General features: G+C 45.9%; 1 protein-coding gene across 1 annotated transcript in view; it reads right to left on the bottom strand.

The window, feature by feature from the left end:
* The window catches only part of CLPB (ClpB family mitochondrial disaggregase), an 87775-nt gene that overhangs the window by 18195 nt on the left and 49108 nt on the right, over window positions 1–20472 (bottom strand). The window contains exon 7 of the mRNA XM_088140382.1: window positions 9931–10045. Within this exon, the coding sequence (XP_087996508.1) occupies window positions 9931–10045 (115 nt within the window). The remainder of the gene's footprint in view (window positions 1–9930; window positions 10046–20472) is intronic.

Consider the following 20472-nt stretch of genomic DNA (forward strand, 5'->3'; position numbering starts at 1 on the left):
GAAAGGGAATTGCAGCCTGCAATTGTCTGTCTTAGCCTCCCAAGGAAACCTGTGGCAGAGGCAGGGGACTGGGCAAAGAACCTGCCCTTCATCTCAGATTCCCAGTTTGCCAACCCAGCTGGGATTCAGTTGGTTGCTCCCAGCCAACAAAACCATTCTTAAATTGTCTTTCTTGGGATGCATGTGAGGGTAGTCATTTTGGCTCAACACCTGTTTTACTCCCTCATTTCCCAAAGATTTTAAATCTGAGTCCTAAACTGCCAGATGGGGCAGAGCCAAATGGTCCTGCACCCACTTGAAAATACCACATAAGATGGAACATTTGGGGAAAGAATCCACCATCTTTATTGGATTTCTGCTCTGAGCATCAAGGCCTCAAGAACTTTCAAAGGCATGCGATACTTTTAGCTTCTTGCGTGCCTGGAGGAAGACATAAGTTCATCTAATCAACACTGCAGAAAGTGATATTTTCAGTATCTGAGTTTTGACTCCAGGCTATCCTGGGAGTTCAGAACATTTTTTCCCTGCCTTTATTTATTCTGGTCCATCACAGGTTTCTTCAAAAGTTGCCATGCATCTGATATAATCTATAGCCTGTGAAAATTCGTTTCATAATAAAATGAATATTCATTAGGTGCCACAAGATAATTTTGTGATATTGTTTGATAGATACTTCTGGCAATATATTATCAGCACAACAAAATCTAAAGATTTAGGTACTACAAACATTTATTATTTTATACTTGCAAGTAATCTACCATACCTATTGTAATGGAAAATAAATATACATGTTGATGAAAAAGGTTTCATTCACTCATACACTGCATTCGTTCAAAATGCAACCAATCGAATATCAAGGAAATCCTTAAGTTGGGATGATCCATTTGGACCCTCAAGCCAAAATCTAGGGCTCAGCAATGAGGTCCCACTTAAGGCAACCCTGCCCAGTCCTCTCTTGAACACATCAGCTACGTTCATACAAGATGCTCACTGTCTGCATCTGTACAACATTTCTGCATTGTTTCAACTATGATTAGTGTTGTATGAATGCAAGCCATTTCATTTAGCTTAAACACAACAAATAACAAAGTTGAAAAGATGCAGAAATGCATCCAGGGAAACATCTCGTTTCAACACAGCTGATGTGTTCAAGGGGAGATTGGCTAACTAAGCAACAGAGTTAAATGCCTAATGTGAACGTGGCCACTCTGTCACAGACGCCCACCACTTCCTTAGGCAACTGGTTCAACTGTCCAAGTACAGTTTGAAGCTTCCTCAGGTTCAACTGGAATCTACCTTATTTAATGTAACTATGGCTAGAATCAAATCAAGCAGAGAATGGAATTAATTTGAATCAGGGTGCAGAAACAGAATAATACATTTTAAAAGACAGGACTGGAATAAAAGTCTGAAGTTCTGAAAAACCACTCCTGAAAAATGCTGGGTTGCCCAACACCGCTGCGATTGGAGGTGATAGGATTCAGGCACCTTGAAGCCCAGCATACCTGAGGAGATAACACCTGTCCAGTGAGGGACACAAACAGAACGCAAGCTTTGCGCACAAAAATCCCTGGGTACAACCTCAGCAGCTTTTCTTCAAACCTCAGGTAGCTGGACTTGGTTTAAGAGCCTGGAGAAACCTGGCCACCTGCATGAAATGGTGCTGAACTTGCACAGGGCTTGTGGGAAACTTCCTAAGTTGTTTGGGTAACAATCTGTAAGTCAGCCATGCCTCACCTGCCAAGAGACTGTCCAGGTACTCAGCCCTGCTTGAAACAAGGACACTTTATTATAGGGATACCCAACTCAAACAGTGGCGCTCTGGATGGTGTACAAAAAAGGGGGGGGAAAATAAAACCACTGCGCATCTCAATAAACTTATCCCCTAAATTTCTCAAAGGAGAGTTCTTGCTATATTGATGGAAAAAGCATTTGGTGGTAAAAGTAAAGAAAAAGAGGTAGCTATGGACAACGACGGGGCGCACTGTGTCGTAAATGACAGAGCTCACCTGCATGGCCTGCTTTTAAATTCCACCCAGATGCATGGTGGCAGCAGCAGCCATCAGGGAGACCAGCGACGCGGGCATCGTGCCTGAGGGAAGCCCTGCTTAAAACAGGAAAAATGCCAACTTTTAAAGGAAGGACGAGCAAAGAGGTTTCTTGCGGTAAGAGAGCAGGACGATGGGTGGGTTGCGGATGACAACTGGTGGTGCTTGACGGTGCTCCTGTGCTCGTAGATAGAAGGGTGTGTTTAGCACCTCCCAGAGAGGAGTGAGCTCTAGAGGAGAGGAACCCGGGACCTTTGCCATACCAGTCTGGCAAGAGAGGGGCGCACATCCTGGAGTCAGCATGGAAAAGGATGGAATAATGCTTCTTTCTGTGTTACCCCCAGAGACAGCGCTGGACCTCAAAGAGGACAAGGGGGAGGCCTCCACTGGCTCAGCAAGAGACCTGCAGGTTCTGGCTATCTGGTCTTTAAAAGCTTTCCATTTCAGCTGGTCATGGCAAGATCAGCCCCTGCTGACTGCTGTCAGTCATTAGAGCAGCATAACACGGCTGGAGCGTGAGGGACATGCTTTCCTTGGCCGCCACCTTCCTTCTCCTTAGACTGTACACCCGAGAACAGGGACTCTTCTGCTTTAAATCCTCCGTATCCCAACTGGACTTAGGGCCACTGTGGAGTGGGGGGATTTCGCCATCCTCTTCCTTCCCACGCCAATCCCTCACACAGAGGATTTTTCACTGGGGGAGAAGCTTGACAGGCAATGACAAACTTTTGTCAGTCTTCTCACACTGGCTCACGTGACATGGCCAACTAAAGGAGGGTTTAAAACTAACTCATTCTCATGGACTGAGCATGGGGATATTCACACAATATGCCTTATAAAAACGGCCCACAAATATTGAGAGGGCTTGGCAAAATCTCAGCTTGCCAAAGCAGAGTTGACCCGCACTTTCAGCAGCCAAGGGAGAGGCTTCAGCCTTGTCTCTCTAACCTTCTCTCCAGGGATGGTAGAAACATATATTAGACAATAAGCAGGCAACACAGGCTTTCTTGTTTCTATGTCTAACTCGGGACAGCAAAATTGAGTCATTTTACTGGGAGATGTGGATGGTGATTCAGTGCATTCTTTCTTGTTTTTAGCACACTCCTTCAGATAATTAGGAAAATGTTATGGTAGTGTCCTTCCTCTTCTTCTCAAGGCTTATCTGAACTTTTTTTAAAATGGGGTGCCCAGAATGGGAGACAATATTCAAGAGGGGGGTCTCACCAAGGCAGACAAAGCAGAACAATTCAGTCCAGGCCATGATTTGAAACCCGCTCTTGTTGATTTGCCTTTTAGCAGGCAGTCACATCACAGGGCTGGCTCCTATTCAACCTGCAATCAAGATCTTTTGTACATGTGCTATTAACAAGGCAAATCTCTCCTCTCCTGTATCATTATCTTTGATTTCATTCTCCTGAGCAGAGAACTGGGCCTTTGTCTCTGTTCAGTTTCACTGAGGTCGTCAGCCCTTCTCTAAATCCTCAGATCACTCTGAATGCTGTTTCTGCTTTCTCAGGCATTTGCTCTGTGCCATCTGCAAACCTGAGAAAGCCCTCCCTTCACTGCGTCGCCCAAATCATGAATGAAAACGCGGAAGACCACCAGGACAGAGACCCTAACCCTAACCTTGTGGTGCCCCTCTTGAAATTGCTCTCCTCTCCAATGAGGACAAACTTCCTGGGGGGCGGGGTGGGTGGGTCAAGGAAAGCGGAAATGCCCACAATGGCTAAAGCCACTCTCACTACTGGCCTGGAAGGCGAAAGAGTCACTTAGCAGCACAGCAAACCCCAGCCGACGAGGCATTAAAAATATCAGAGGCTTAACTTCCATTTGTATTGCCACCTCATTAATTTTTCATCCCTGGACTTTCAGGGACTCCGAGTCATCCTTCAGACTGACGATGCCCTCTTGCCAGGCAAAACTCTAGGGGCTCCGGCAGAAGGACCCCGGGGCCACTCCAACTCAGCAGCTGCAAAGGGCTCTAGAAAGGCAGGAGGGAGAGGGTCGCGCCGGCCCCTCTTTTTCCAAAGGCAGGCTTATTTTGCCATCTGCAACAGCAGTGCCAGAGTGCTGGGTCTCTGAGAGGCCTTTCAGCCTGCTATTGAACTGATAAATTCACTGTATTACTTTACACAAATCAATACCCCAGCAGTTACCAAGGGTTGACGTGACCAAAATTGGTTTCAGCCAATTTGTGAGTGTAATAAATGTCCATTTATCAAATCAATTCATTTTGTGGGACTGTATGTGATACTGGTTGGGTCTGTGATATCAAAAGGACGATGTCCTCTAGGTGGGAACCACAGCCAGCTCTGCCCCAGAGGGTGGGTCTCGTGTCTTGGGGGCTCCTGGATCAAGCGGAAAGAGAGGGAGACCTGCTGTTTGCTCCATCCAACCTATGCAAACACGCACCCAAGAGCAGTTAGGCAGAGAAATAGGGAAGGTGTCCGGAGGTCTATTTCAGGATTATTTTCAGCAAGGCAAAGCTGGTATAGATATTACAGGATCCTATCAAAATACCCGTATTGAATAAATGCAGGATGACCAGACAGATGACGAGATGGATGTGGAACTGACCCAGACAGGGTTAAACATCCCTTTTCTGGGCCTTCAGCAGCACTGGTCAAACTGTTGTTGGAAAAGAAGAGCAGGTCCTTTTGTGCAACCCAAACACGCTCCTGAGGCAAGCAAAAGAACTTGAGAGCACAAAGGAAGCTACAGAAAATCCCAAGCCTGCGCCCCAGTTAGAGGCTGTTAACTGGCTACTCCCCTGGCGCGTGCTTTCAGCATCCCTCCTTGAACAGAAGACATGTGCCCGGGGTGCTCAGAGGCTGACAGGCTACCCGGAACACAGGCCTGCAACTGCTCACCAGAAGGCCAAAGGCAAGCCACCATCAGTGGGAGGTGCCAGGAACCCCCACCAGCTCTGGGAAGATGGTGGCAGAGCGCAGCTGGTTCCCTGTGCAACACCTACGGCAGCCGAGGCAGAGCGCCTGGTCCCACGTAATTCAATCAAGAGACCTTCGTGAAGGCAGCTGCTCTCTCATGTGCCCAAGGCACCCCCGATGTCAGAGGGGCCCTCTCCATTAATCACGGCCTCTGAATTAGCTTCCACAGCTGCCTGCAGGCATGGCCTCTGTCCTACCAGGGTGCCAGGCTGTGGGTGTGCAAGGGAGAGGCACGTCCTCCTAGCCAGGGCCCGTCTCCGAAGGGAGGTTGGAGGGCTCTTTTTCCTGCATAGCTGGGATTCCCTTCCTAGCTGAGCCCATCTGATGTTTCCTGCCTCTTGCTTAAGAAGGTACCAAGCTGAGGCTTGGGGCAACTTTTGCACGCCCTTGCTCTCAGGTTGTATTTTCTAGGTCTCAGAGCTAAAGCAGAGCCCTGCCGGATCAGAGCACGGCCCATCTTAGTCCAGCATTTTGTTTCTCACAGTGGCTAACCAGATGTTTCTCAGCGGGAGATGGGAGACATTGGAAGACATTCTCCCATTTTGGAGGAATGTTCCCCTCAACCCAGACAGAACACTAAATTGTCGAGACACGAGGTGAGCGGCCAATGAATTCCACAGCTTAGTGATGCATCTTGCTGCCAGCATCCTTTTGGTCCCCTTCCCCTTCCCCTTCGCCAACCTGCAGGCTGGGCACTGCAAAAAAACTGCACAACACCACACTTCCTCCCCAGAGCTATATGGCCTCTGCAATCTCTGTCCCTGCCACCCCAACTGCAGATTTTTACCCAAGAAATACCAGCTCCTTCCTGCCTGCAGGCAAAAATCCCTCCAATGGGTCTCTGACCTGCCTTTAGGATAGCCCAGGCACTCAACGCATGACAAATGTGATTACAATGAATTGTGCAAATTCACCAGACTGGCACATTGGCACCTAATCTTTCTCCTCCTCTGAGCTGCAGTTGAAGTACAAACTGCTAAAGAAAAGTCTAGCGCAGGCCCCACTGGTCTTCAAGCTTATCTCAGGAGGGTTAAAAAACTTTTTTCTTTAATTGCTAAGTGGGACATCGAATAGCTGTTAATCTCTCATTCTGACCAACTTTATCTTTCTCCTTGCTCTCTACGGCAAAAACTGCTAGCTGATATGTTACCTTTGCACATGTTAAGTGCAAATGCACATTTATTGGGATAAACTGATTTGGGGCTCTTGTTTTTAGTGGTGGCAGATTTTTTATGTATTCTTGTAAACTGCTGGAGTCCAAGTGGCATCAGCGATATATAAATACTGTAAAAAAATAAAGAAACAAGCCGTTCCTGTTTGCAGCAATCTCAGTCAGGGGCAAAGCCAATTAGCACGTTCTTAGAACACCCACATTAGAGGCCAATTGTCCTGATGGTTAGAAGAGAAAATGAAAAGTGTGCCCTTTGTGGAAAAAGTGTGGAAAACCAAACCAAACCAAACCAAGCAAACCCTTAACCCCTTGCATCCATTTATCTCAGGCTTGTAATGGTCCCCTGAAAGCAGCAGGGGGAAATTCAGGAGCAGGAGGCTGACAAAGAGTTTTAATATTCTTTATTTACTACACTCTCTGAGAAACAACTAGATGCCGAAATCATTCCACTGTGGTTGCCCCGTAGCACAGCCCTAGGTTTTAAGCAACCCCTCCAGTTCAGAGAGGAATCAGTCTCCTCTGCCAGGCTCCAGGATTTGTATCCTGTGACCCAGAGGGAAGAGCCTCCCTCCGTGTCCCAAGCGGGCACTCAACAAAGGCTGAGATAGACACATGTGGAAGAGATGCACAGACTTCTCAAACTTTATTCACTCTCATGGCCTATGTGGGATAGGTGACCTCAAAGGGCTTTGTTTTATTAAAGGGCTTGGTAAGCAGAAGACAAGGATCAAGGCATTTGCCTATGGATGCTGCCTACTTCCAGGTGTCTCCAGATTTCTCACACTTCTCTGCTCTTTGGAAAGGATAATATACCCCATCACTGTCAGGGAAGAGTCTTCCCTCACCTGCCACACTACATGCAACTGGCAAAACCTAATGCACAATGCACACAGAACTAGCATGTCAGGAAGATGTTTTTGGTTATTCTTGGAAGAAGATTCTGTCTTCCTGATATCTATCCAATCCATGTACTCATTCTTGCTCTTTAGCTACATGCCAATGCAACCCCAAAGGCAGATTTGTAACTCTGGGACAGTGTTTCTCAACCTCAGCAACTTTAAGATGGACTTCAACTCCCAGAATTCCCTAGCCAGCATGGGTGGCTGGGGAATTCTGGGAGCTGAAGTCCACTCATCTTAAAGTTGCTGAGGTTGAGAAACACTGTTTTAGGGTTTCAGTGAGAGTGAGAACAAAGTGACAGAGGTAAGTCACTCATGCAACAGTTGAGACAGCCTATGCAGGGGCAAAAACAGGAGTGGCCTTTGGGTCCCAACAGAACTGCCCTTCTTCCCAGCGCTAAGAACTTTTGGAAAACGACTGGTGTTGGAGAAGGCTGCTGACAGTTGAGAAAGAACCTGGAGAAAAGCCAAAGGAAGCAATCAAGAGGACGAAAGCCGTGTGAACAAGGGCCGAAACCTTCACATAACGCAGAAACCAAGGAGGGAAAAAGCAGGTCATTTCCTAGTTCTACACCCTTCATTTTCATGGTAAATGGTGGAATTACATTTTGTCCAAGGCAAACATTTCCCAATCTTGCTTCAAAGTCTCACTCAGAGAAAACTTGGGGAAACTTGATGACCACAAGAGGGGCAAGCAACCAAAAGCACACTGAAACCCTCGGCAACCATTTCAAAGATTTTGTCCTACGAAAGTAACAGGATCCATTTTTCCTCTTTCCAGGAAAAGAGGCTTCAAAAGTAGGAGTATTTTTTTTAATCAGAACTCATTGATTTTGTTAGAAGAATGCGGAGGTTGGACCGAGCCAAGGGCACCACCTCCCACTGCTGCCATCTCTGCCATTGGGAGCATTCAGACAGCTCTCAAGCACAGACCCAGAGGGAGGGGGTGTGGGTAGGAGAACCCTTTCCCACACTTGCTTTGCAGCAGCTGCCACGGAACACGCGCCACTTGTGCTTCTGGATGTGGTAAACCGTCATCAAGGCTACAGCTACCAGAGGCTCCATTCTCAGAGAATATGTGCGGTCCCCTTTTATAACCATCTAAACCGGTGTCCATCACCAGTTCTAGAGTCAGCAAATCCCACCATTTATGCTCCCCAAAGAAGTTTTCCTTTATCAGTCCTTCCCATATTTAGCCTCAACATGTGGCTCCAAGATCGAGCATTGTGAGGGGGGAAAAATCTCTGCCAGGAGCCCAATCTCCATTTTCTCCAGTTCCTATTCCCCGGCATGGTGATTTCTCAATGCTAACAATCTCAGAATGCCAATTTTGGAAACAGATCAGATATGTACTATTAATATGCAATATTAATAAATTAACCCCTTATCCTGGTGGTTCCAAAGAGACTTTGGGCTCATTTGGTAATACCACAACAAAGAGATGAAAAATAACAAACCCAATGCAATCTAAAAACATTGGTCTGGTGCCATAAAATAAGTATAAAATGTACTAGTACCAATATATAATATCACAGAAAATTTAACAAAAGAGGAAAGACACTTTGTGGAGAAGCTCCAAATGTTTAAATATAATTGTTTTATCCTGCTAGCTCTAAGCCAGTCTCCCTGGGTCAAGACCTGACATTACCATCATGCAATTCCTATCTTGCCCTACTGGTTTTTTTTTTTTTTTCATCTTTTCATGTAGACCCCACTACCCAACGCAACAGTTTCCACTGGGGCACACTTCTTCATAGTTGGTCCAGATTTCATTTGGCTAATGCTAGCAGACCAAAACAATGACTTTCCACAAAGCAGATTTTTTGAAAGCCAAACTGCTCAGCTTTGCATGTATTCTGTACTTTGAGATGAATAGATACATTTATAATCGAGAGAGCCATGCATATTCTGCTTTTCTGAGAGCCTGGTTTGGCCAGATGGATGGAAGCAGTCATACGAGTGTTACAGAAATCAGGCAGGGATCGAAGGTATTATGCACCAATGGTCCCGTTTGGCCCTTGCCTTTCATTCCTAAGTGAAATGGTGGAGAAGGTGACCACTTCTCAGCTCCAGATAGTTTGAGAGGAGATGAATTAATTGGTCCTGGATTCCCGCTTCATTTGGAATAGCAATGGCCTGTCTCCGGTGGGGGATTTACTCAGAGGAGTGTAGGGAAGAATGTGGTTGCCTGGTGATATCAGAAACAGCCCAGGTTCCCTGATTCACTCCTAGGGTCAAATCAGGGTGCCCTCTTTAACATGCCACATTTTTATTGGCTTGGAACCCAGTTACTTGAAGGGCACTGCCAGGAGTTACAACCAGTCTCAGAGGCCCTCGATCAGGTGATGCCCACCTGCATATCCTATCTGACTGACAGGCAGGAGGGAGAGGCCTCCAACGATGACCCCCAAGCTCTGGATTTCTCCACCCTAGATGTGGCATCAGTTCTGAGTATTTTTAAAAGAACCGTTAACGCTTTGGGTTTTATTCTCAGGTTTTAACTCCAAGAGTTAAATTTATCTCTATTTTCTTTGCTCTGGTGTCAAGAGCAACTCGTCTTTATTTCTTTATCTTTATCAAGAAATGTTGGATGTTGCAGCTGTATGAGAGGGGGCTTTGTTTGGGGGGTGGGGGTGCCTTCGAGTCAGTCCCTGCAATTGTTGGGAGGGGGCTGGCCCTGGCCTTCTTCTTCCTGGGGTGGGAGAGAGGACCGGCCCAAAGTCTCCCAGGCAGGACTGGAACTCACCGCCTCCCAGTTTCTAACACAGTGCTTGTCAGGATTTATCTGGCAAGCCACCTTGTCAGGTCTGGCCCTACAGTTTCCGAGCAGGATTTGAGTTAGCGAGCGGGATTCCCCAACTCACCGGCTCCAACAGTTGCTATGGCGCTCTCCTGGCCAATAATGTGTTCTCGCAGTCGCTGCTCGAGTGGAAACCGCCGGCGCTCCTCTATCTCTCTCCTGCGCTTCTCCTCCTGGAACTGTGGAAAGGAAAAGACATGCTTGTGACATCCTGTCGGCTGACTCTCTTCTGGACCCCTGCCTACCCTGGCTGTGGTGAGGAGTGGGTGGATCTGAGAGATGGTTAGTGCCTCCTTGTGGGAAGGGGGGAGAGTTCCTGGCACTCTTGAAGGAAGCTGTGGGGTGCCCTCTTTTCAACAGCGTCCCTGGATCCAGGAGTTTGAGACAACTCCTGTCCAGCCATCAGTCTTCCCTTTCTAGGAAGGGGAGATGAGACAGTGGTGGCAGACCAGCTCCGTGGCACCCTAGATGATACAGAATATCTGGGGCTTTCTCAGATGGGGTTCAGGCCTAGATGTGGGACAGAGATGGCATTGGGTCACTCTCTGGGGTAAGCTGTTGGGACTGTGTGACGATGGGTGGACAATTATAAGCCATGCTAAGAGCTGGGGGGGGGGGGAAGAACATCCCTTTGGGTCCCTGATCCCACTTATGGCTGCTTTAGAGATGGCACTCCTCTCCTGGCTGTCGCCTTGCTGGACTGCCTGCAGGGGTTGGGGGTAGGAGGCCTTGTTCTACAATGGCTCTGCTCCTTCCTCAGTGGACAGAGTGGGGAGGAGAGGTTGGCAGGAAGCGCTTGTGACGCGGGAGTCCTTCTGGACTCATGGCCCCTGCTCAAGCAAGGTAGAAGCCCTGGCTAGAAGGGCCTTCGCCCAGCTTTACCTGATGCACCAGTGATGACCCTCTCTGGGGAACCTGATTCTAGTAACGCATGGCCTCACCACCATCCAGCTAGACCACTGCTGGGCACTTTACATGGGCCTGCCTTCAAAGACTATTCAGACACTATAATTGGTCCAGAATGCTATGTTAGCTTCCACAATTTCCAACCAATACAAGAAATCATGTATTATGACGATGTATATCATACTTCACCTTTAAGAACACTCCCCCAGCAGTATCGGTTAACAGTCTATTTTATTTCAAAACATATATTTATGTTCTACCTTCTCTTCAACCTCTACATTCACAGAGCAGCCAACCAACAACCACAACAACAGGACGTAAAATAAACAAAGAATCAAAATAATCGTAACAGAATCCACAGTAGGAGGAGAGTTCACCAGGATAAACTGAACAAAACAGAATGATTCCATGCCGATCCTGCGAAACAGAAGAGATTTTATAGGGCGACATTCAGACATGGCCATTCTGAGCATGGTGTGGAGACAGAAAAAGCCCTTTCTTGTGTCTGTCTCTGCTTCGTTCTGGGAATTGGGTTTGGGAGGGGAGGGAGAAGAAAGAGAGCGGAAGCACCACTGCCAAAGGCTCTTGGAAAAGTCTGGGGGGGAGAGGGAAAAACAGCAGTATCAGACTGAAAAGGGAAGCAAGGTAAATTTAGCAAATTTTAAACACATTTTAAATCAGGCCCTGAGATAGAACAGAGTGCTGAAAGTTTCCAACTTTCACACATGCTTCTTTTGGTAAGTCAGCTCGCTTGCCCCACCCAAACCATCTGGTAACTTTTGGCAACCGGGGACCTTTTCTTCCATGCTATCTATGCCTCTCTGGAGACTGACTGGGGCTTGACTCTGTCCCTGCTCCTTCACCAGGGTCCACCTTATGACTTTTATGGCCAGGCAATGCAACTGGTTGGAAACCTGACGTTTTGCAACTTAAGTGACTCTTTGGGATCTCAGTCTTGAAATAAGCAGCTAGGGAGGGCAGAGAATCTTCTTCCGTGGAGGGTGACACAGAGACCTTCAACGCAATAAAAAGTGGGAGAATCTGCTGATCAGGCAGGAAGGGAGACGGGAATCCATAAAAAAGATGGCAAGGTCTCACGGCTCTGGGCGGTTTCCCCTTTGTGAGGACAGCTGTCCACAATAACCACAGGGAGGCCTGAACTGGGCAGGAAAGCAACTTCTGCAGGAGAATTCATTTGAGCCACAGGAAACGTTTGCCTCTTGTGGTGTGCATCAGTAAGACCACTGCCTTTCTATAAATGGGCCGTTGTGGGCAACCCATGGAAGCCACAGTGACATCGCGTGTGTCATTATGCCAATTAGATCATTTACATCATTTGTGTGATGATGCAATAACAGGCACAATGTCACTTCCTCCCCTTTGCCAAGTTTTCAAGGTCAGCTGCAGATGCTCAGTGATGTGTCATATCAGACGGGCAAGTACGAGAGATGGCATGATGGCCGTGGGCCTTACCAGGGAGGTTGAGGAACCCTCCGCAGAGATTCTAGCCTTCTGTCAATTTGTAAAGCATACGCTATTCAGGCTAGCCTTTAATCCTGTTTTAAGATGTTTCTGCTAAAGCATTAGCTATGTTCTTTCAGTGTGTGTTTTTCCAATTTTAGCAGAATGCATAATTTATGTATAACTTTAAGAGAGAAATTTTATTTTAATTTACTTATATTGAACTCATTTGTACTACATGCCACATTTTGGTTCTTCTTTTAATATAAAAGCGTACAAATATCAAGTGTATAAACCGAAACATTCACTAGTGGCCCAATTCTGGATGAGAGGTAGATTTTGATTATCACATGTGTAAATCCCCTTAGAGGCTGTGGATTTCTAAAAGCAGAATGCTAAGATCATCAGAGACCATATGTAATTATGATTACAATGACACAACATTCACCTGGAACAAAAATCCAACTATAAAAGTCATGTTAATAGTCTTTCCCAACCTGGCACCCTCCTTTGTTCCTGCTGGCTAAGAATCCTGGGATTTGCACCCCAAGGTTTAAGCCTTATATGCCCAACCCAGCAACGCACATGCCAAGATGTCTCCTTGGCTCCCATCGCTCTTCTGCCCTCCTAAGCAAATGGGAGGAAAAATGTATTCACTGGTTTGTAACTCAAACAAAACTGCACTGTGGTGAGACAGAGTCACTTTCCAAAGGAACTGTGAGAGGAAGCACGGCCTAATCCTTGGTCAAGAAATGTACTGTCTTCTGTGGAGTGGGGGGAATTGCACCACTCAAACATGGTTGTATAAAGTACTTTGTACCTGCCCCATCAACTATTCTTGGAATGTAGCTGAGGGCCTGATAAGGTCCACAATTAGACAAATTCGTGGAAGAGCAGTTCCATTTGTGATTATCACCAAGATATCTACATTTTTTCCCCAGATGTTTACTTTCTAGGATAAAAGTCAGCAAAAGAGTGCCTGCTGACCCTTAGGAGGCACCTATTCCACCCCAATATTTAAAAAATGCTGCAAACTTGAAAGGTGGAGAATTGTGTAAGACGACATCTTCCATAAGAATATTGAAAACTTGTAGGAACTCACCAAAATCACACCAGATTTTAGTAATGAAAGAACGGGGTGTCTGAATCCTTGCACGTGACGACTGCAGGGGAGGGGGGAGGAACTGAAAGATGGCCGATCCCTGAACTAACAGCTTAGGGTGAGATATAAACTATCTCAATCTCATTTCCTCTCCAACAACGCCATGCGCTTGTTTAGTATAAGTTGTGGCAGTCTTCCTGACCCACTGAAGTCCCGATCCCTCTGGAAGGGATGTTGAAAGACTGGCCCAGGGATCTCATTACTTGGTTCAAATCTTACTTCCAGGGGAACGAGTAAAGGAATTAAAAGGATGCGTTTGCACAACAGTGTATTTCCCCCTGGACTGAGCATGGTGGCCTGGGAAGCAAAGTGTCTAAGGAACGACTGCTAAGAGGAAGCTTCAGCTCCGAGCTTGGTCCTGCCTGATGACAAAGCCCATTGCTCAGAACGGAAGAGGCTGAGAAGGCTGGCCAGCCACTGGCTGAAGCAGAACCCAGGTACATGCCTCTTGGCCTCATCCAGCAAGAAAAGGCAGTTCTTTCCAGCGATTCGATCAGTACTAACTATTCTCCCCGTAATGGAGACATCAGAATGCTTCTTCAGCTTCAGAACCGACAGCAAAATCCACCAGCCAGAGCAGGGGAGTTTTCCCGTCGTGGGACTGACTGTGACAGAAGTTAAAAAGAAAAAAGAAAAAGAAAAAGAAAAAGAAAAAGAAAAAGAAAAAGAAAAAGCAACCAATCCAATTTTGGCTGCTGCTATCAGTCGACTGTATAACTGAAGACACCCCATCAGTCCTGATGTTTCAATATGGAGCAATAACTTCTTGGCTGATCCCAGAGGAGGGCCCTTGCCGGGCTGAATCCAGAGCACCAGGGCTGTCGCTGCTCCCCCAGGCTCCACATATATCACCAGCCTCAAAGTACTCTGGCCCCATCGATACATCTATGTCTTTCTAAATATATAGGCCAATTCTTTTGTCCCTTGCTTTTTATGTTTGGAAAAGAACGTAACATATACAAGTGGTTCTTGTCAGATATATTATCCAGGATGACTGACAGGCGAACTCCTGGGGCACAGCGACAAACAGGTCCGCTCGGTAAGAAAATGTCCTCTGCTTTCCACAAGCCTTCAGAACTGCCAAAATATCAGATCAGTCTCTCTCTCATTCAAAATTCAGAGATTTAGTGCTGAAACTGACTGGCAGATTAAAATGGTGGGCTTCAGAGTGAAAGATGCTTATTGGATATTTGGATGCTTAGGGAACGTGCTGCTATCCTGATACGAAGCAGGATGGATGTAGCTGGTGATCCGATGCTCACCTGAGAATGGGCCCTAGTCAGCAAGCATGCCTGGAACCAAGTAATTTTTGCTTGGTTACATCCTTTTGATTCAGAGTGCATACAGCAATGCAGAGTAAACACTTTTCAAAATAAAAAATAAACAAAGCTAAAATCATCAACTTCTGTCACAACTACAAATTCACAAGATTCTTCCGAAAGACTTTCTTCCCAAGACTAAACAAAAATAAATGGTCAGGTAAAAGATGACTATTTTGACCACCACCCCAGGACAGGGAGAGTTCCATAATTCTGATATCACAAAAAAGACAGGGTGCTGAGAACCCAGCAGATGGCACACACAAAGAAAATTTTATGCAAAGGCCTCAGTTTCTCAGTTGACTCTAAAAGTGTTCATCTAAAAAGTCTTAAGGCCATCCCAAGTTCTGATCCAAGCCCAGAAGCAAACTGGTAGTTGGTGCAGAGCAACCGCAGAAGAAGCAACGTGGGCACTTCTACTCTGCAAACCAATTTTTTTGTAAGCTGATGTTCCTAACCTCTCTCGGAAGGCAGCTCTGCTCAAAAAATAAAAGACAAGCAATGTACCCAAATTCCAGAAAATGGCACCATCAATGTTTTAGAGGCCAAAATGTGGTTCATGTCATTCCCCAGCACGTGAGCCTTCGAGAAGCACTGTCAGCTCTTGATTTCACCTCCTTTAGATCAACAATTCTGTTTTGTTAGGGCTTAATCTGAATTTGCTTCTCTTCTCCTACGATACTAGGAAGTCTTTGAGGGGGGGATATATTTAGGGGATATATTCAGGGATGCCAGGGTAAAAAAAAAAGGTGTACTCTGGGCAGTTTAAGGACTCTTCATCCAAATCAACAAACCATATCTTCAAGCAGCACTACATAAACACTAAAAAGCGCAGAACTGTAATGGAAGTCACACAGTTTTTCTGATGAAGAACTGGGGAATAATTATTTCAGAGCAGAGGCCCATTGAGTTGTCCCAGCAGAGCACCTGATGATTTAGTGTATCTGAAGCTACTGAGAGTTCTACTACAAGCAGTCTGTTTGCCAGACTGTTAAACCAAGCAGAAAAATGTCTAATAATCCACATGATCCAGAATGACCCGAGCAGGACCCAACGCACCATCCCTTCAAGGAACTTCCCTCTAAGCAGAAGTTCTCCAGCTCCCTGGCAATAAAGGAAGAACTGACCCAACGGCTGTATCCTTACAGCTGTCCTGATTTCTGCTGATGATCCAGGAGGAGCCATGGCTCGCCAGAAAGCACCTGCTTGGCCAGGAGACACAGCTCAGGTTAAATCACAGCAGCTACTTGTGAGAAAGTCCTCTCTGAAACCTTGAAGGATTTCAGTGGGGGCCATGCTAAGTAGTGCTGAGTCTGATCTAACTCGGGAGCCATTCTGTAACAGCCAATCTATTTTCTGAAGTGCTGGGGAGCAAGCTCCGATCCTTTTGCCAGAAGAGTTCATTTGCAGACAGCAGCAGCAGCTCCTCTTAAGTCAGGTAATTGTGTTCTCCATCTTTTATGACTTAATAAGAACGCTGGCACCCCTCCCAGCCGCAGCTGTTTTGGCGAAGGTTCTGCTGACCGAGAGGGCAAGAAGATCAGCAGCAAAAGCACAATAATCTTTTTGTCAAAAACCTGGAGACAGAGCGGCCCCAATTACCTTCAACAATGAAGGGGGTTTAAAAAATGTAATCATTGCAGCTCACATATTAGCACAGGCCACTTGCTCCCTGGTGAAGCATCAGGCATTCAAAAATAATCGAGTGGGACTCCTCTCTGGATGGTCTACATCCTTAGTCAATTTCTCTGCAATTTAAAACCACGGTTTCTTTCCAATGTACCTCTGTGAAGAGAGATGCACTGGCTAATATCGGAATGGTTAGCAACTGCCTTCTCCTCAAGCAACAATATTCTGCCACAGAACAAAGTAGACTCTTCAAGTCTGGTTCAAGTTGAGTTTGTCTTCACAATTTGAATGCACCTGGGGAACCAGATTCTAGTTCATGACGGTTTCTGCTACAATAAGCGTCTTTGGTTTTTACAATGCCCTCGGTGGAATTTTTGTTGCTTCTCTTGCAACAGGCTAACATAGTGGGTGTTAAGAAGAGGAGAGAACCTAGAATTCAATCCACTGGGGCTTGCAGACTATTCATAAATATTGCAACCATAAATCAACTGTTTGGCTGGGTGAAAATGTGGCCACTGTCAAGTTTTATGTTGGGACTGTCACCATTACTATGTAAGCACTGAAAGGAGAACCATGTTAGTTTATGGCAGCCAAAAACTGGAAGAGCTTGATCCATGGAATGGCTAAACTGATGTACAATTTAAATTGGGGTAAGACAGGAGAGGGAAGACAGGTGGGTTATGCAGATGCAGTTTCCATGTGAGACAGACTGCAAGTACATTATCAATTAACAATTGTAATGGGTTTAAAATCCATTGCGTTTGTTCAGACATTCTCAGATGGCCTGAAATCTTTTGATGTTCAGCAATCTTTCACTCAATTGTACTGGTAAAGTTCCTTTTTTTCCCCCAAAACTGCTACTTTGGTATCTGTAATGGAATGTCCTGGGAGGTTAAAATGCTCTGCTATTATTTTGTCCTTGTTTTGAGTCCTGATGTTGAATTTCTATCGGTTAATGTTTTGGGCAGTAAGGCCTGTTTGTTCTATGCAGAATCCTAAGCAGAATCCAGAGAGGCCTTGCTGGCAGATGATTTATGTCACATTAGAGCATGTGAATGCGCCTCTAATCTCTTGTGTGAAGTTCCCGGGGCCCATGATGATGTTGGTGGTATAAATGAGGCGGCAAAGTAGACATCTGAGCTTGTTGCAAGCTCTGGTTCCCAGGTTTTTATTTATTCATTTATTTATTCATCCATCATATTTACATAGCTGCCCATCTCACAACACGTGACTCTGTTGTTCTTGTTCTGAACATTGCTCGGTTGTTTCTTGTTGCTTGTGAGAAACTGCTTCAGGTTAATGGTTGTTTGCATGCAAGTGTTGTCTGTATGCAAATATGGACCGGTCACCAGGTGCCCGAGAGAGTGTAGTGTCATTGTCCAGTATGGGTTGCAGTTTATTAATAATGCATTTGAGCTGCTTGAGGTGTGAGCTACAGGTGACAACCCGTGGTGTTCTGTTGTTCTGTTTCTGTGATCTGTCTTTTAACAGGTCCTTTCTGGAATTGATCTGGCTCAACTGATTTCTCTACTGATCTTGCTGGGTTGGTAGTCCAGTCTCCTGAATGCCTGGCTCAGGAGGCATCAGTTGAGCATCTTTGTCAGTGGGTCAGAACAAATGTGATTATAATGCAGGGCCTGGATAAAGGTAATAGATGTCATGGTGTGTTCTGGATGAAAAGTGGAGGCATGTTAGAATGCATGGTGATTGGTAGGTTTCCTGTTCAATGTGGTGTCTATTGTGTAGATAACAAGGAAGTGGATTTTTTATATTTACACACACACGGGCGATGATGGTGGGATGGAACCGCTGAAGTCTTGATGGACTATGATAAAGGAATATTTTCCATTGGTCCAGATGATGAAAATGCCATCAATGAATCTCAAGTAAAGGATGTGTTTCAGGGGGAAGAGTTAAGAAAGTGTTGTTCTAGGTCAACCATGAAGAAGTTAGCACATTGAGGAGCCATGCATGTGCCACTAATTTGCAGGTATATGTCACTGCCAAAGATAAAGTAGCTGTGGTGAGTACAAAATCACAACTGAGTGTGAGACAGCTGAGCTTACATATATCAATAGGTTTCAGGCTACCTCAGAAGGTCTGAACAAACTATGAGTGCTTAATACATTGTTATTTGATATGGTACCTGTAATCTGTCCCCATGGATTTTCATTTGCATAACCACTCTGTCCTTGCCCACATCCCAATGTATTTTAATCCTACTTCAGTTTAAACACTCCATGCATCTGATGAAGTGAGCTACAGGTCACAAAAGCTTATGCCTTATAACAAAATTGATAATCTCAAAAGTTATCAGTACATAATTTGCAAAAAGTTCTAGGCCACAAGCAGGCTCCTTTTAGCAAGTTACTGAAATGTGCTGAAGTCTTTCACTTGCTCCCAGGTCAATTTCAGCTGTAAGAAAGCAAACCAGTTTACTCTCTCAACAGCAAGGGCACAATCTTATTTTATTATTACAGCATACACATCACACCATTCTTCTGGAACTGTGCTTCCCCATTCAAGACTGGTGCGGAACTTGGGGGTCATCTTGGACTCTTCGAGCAGGAGGCAGCTGTGGCCAAGAGGGCCTTTGCCCAGATAGACTTAGTGTGCCAGGTGCTCCCTTTCCTGCACTGGGAGACCCTTCAGACAGTCACTCATGCCCAGGTCACCTCATGAATGCAGTACTGTTATACACTCTGCATGGGGCTGCCCTTGAAGTCCACTCAGAAGTGATGGCTGGTCCAGAATGCAGTGACGTGGGCAGTGATGGGCATGCCTCATTATGCTGATGTGATGCTACTGCTCCGTGAGCCACACTGGTTACCAGGTGAATTCTGGGTCAATTCAAGGTTCTGGTTGTTACCTATAAGGCCCTTCATGGCATAAAGCCCAGCAACCTGGGAGACCACCTGTCTCTGGTCCCATCAATTAAGCAGTGTCATCTTGTGGGACCCAGGAAGTGTGCCTTCTGTCATGGCCCCTGCTCTCTGGAATCACATCCTTCCAGAGGTCTGGATGGCTCCCACTCTGATGACGTTCAGGAAGTTATTAAAGACCTGGCTGTTCTCCCAGGCTCTGGGGCAGAGTGAAGGTTAAGCCCCCACTGGATGGGTTTTCTCTGATATATGTTGCTTTGGGGGCCATTCATATTTTTTTTTTCTGTTTTGTATTTTTTATTTTTAATTGTAAGACACCCAGAATCATTCGGAATGGGGTGGCCTATAAATTGCTTCTATACATGTATTTGTTTATGTCTGTCTGTCTGTCTGTATAAATAAATGTCTATGTGGCACAACCATAGTTGGGGTCCCAGGTATTAAAGAAGGCTCACTTCTGTTGCAAGAATGGCTGCAGAGAAGATGTGAGGTAACTTTTGCCTGAGACGTAAGTGCAAAAAGCCAAGAGTGGGGTGCTGGGGTGGGCAGCATTTTTACTATCCAGAAAGTACTCTGAAATACTCTGTGCAGACACAATCTTGGGCAAGGCTGCAAAGTCCACTTTCTTAATTCTAAGGTATCTCCAGTAAAAACCAGATTCTAGCATGCTTCTGACAAGCTCTCCATCTGTTACAGTGGAAGCCACGAGTGACTACACGAGTCACAGAAAACCTCCAGCTGCTTTATCCTACAACTCCACGTTCTCCAAGGCCAGGCAGGCAAGCATAGCCTTTCAGTCTCAGTCATCCATGCAGATAGTGAGACCTGGGACAGGAAAAGGTCCTTGGCTGCTCATAATAATTCTGTGCCCAAGATCAGCTCATCAACCGATCTTCTAATCCATGGCCCATTCCAGCCATGGCCAAATGCTTCAATCATTAATCCAACTATGCATAAGAAAGAGAAAGAAGTTCCAGCACAAGTAAGAAGGAGACCCTTCCTAAAAGCAAATTAAATCCATCAGTGAAAATACCCTGTTGCTTTGTCAGTAGTGCGTGAATACAATTGATGGGATGTGTCTACCCTTTTAATAGCAGCACCAATACATTCTCCAGCAGTGATTAAAATGGGCAATAAATTCTCAAAGACTCTCAGCAGGTTGGGAAGTGGCACCAGCAGCTCTTCTGTCATCACTACCACCACCTCTACCACGGCATCCCCCTCAGCGGTAAATTCATCACCAAACA

This window comes from Python bivittatus, unplaced genomic scaffold (genome assembly GCF_059951505.1).
Source record: "Python bivittatus isolate LINGU-HERP-01145 unplaced genomic scaffold, Pbiv_v1 ctg000340_np1212, whole genome shotgun sequence".
In the NCBI taxonomy this organism is placed as follows: Eukaryota; Metazoa; Chordata; class Lepidosauria; order Squamata; family Pythonidae; genus Python; species Python bivittatus.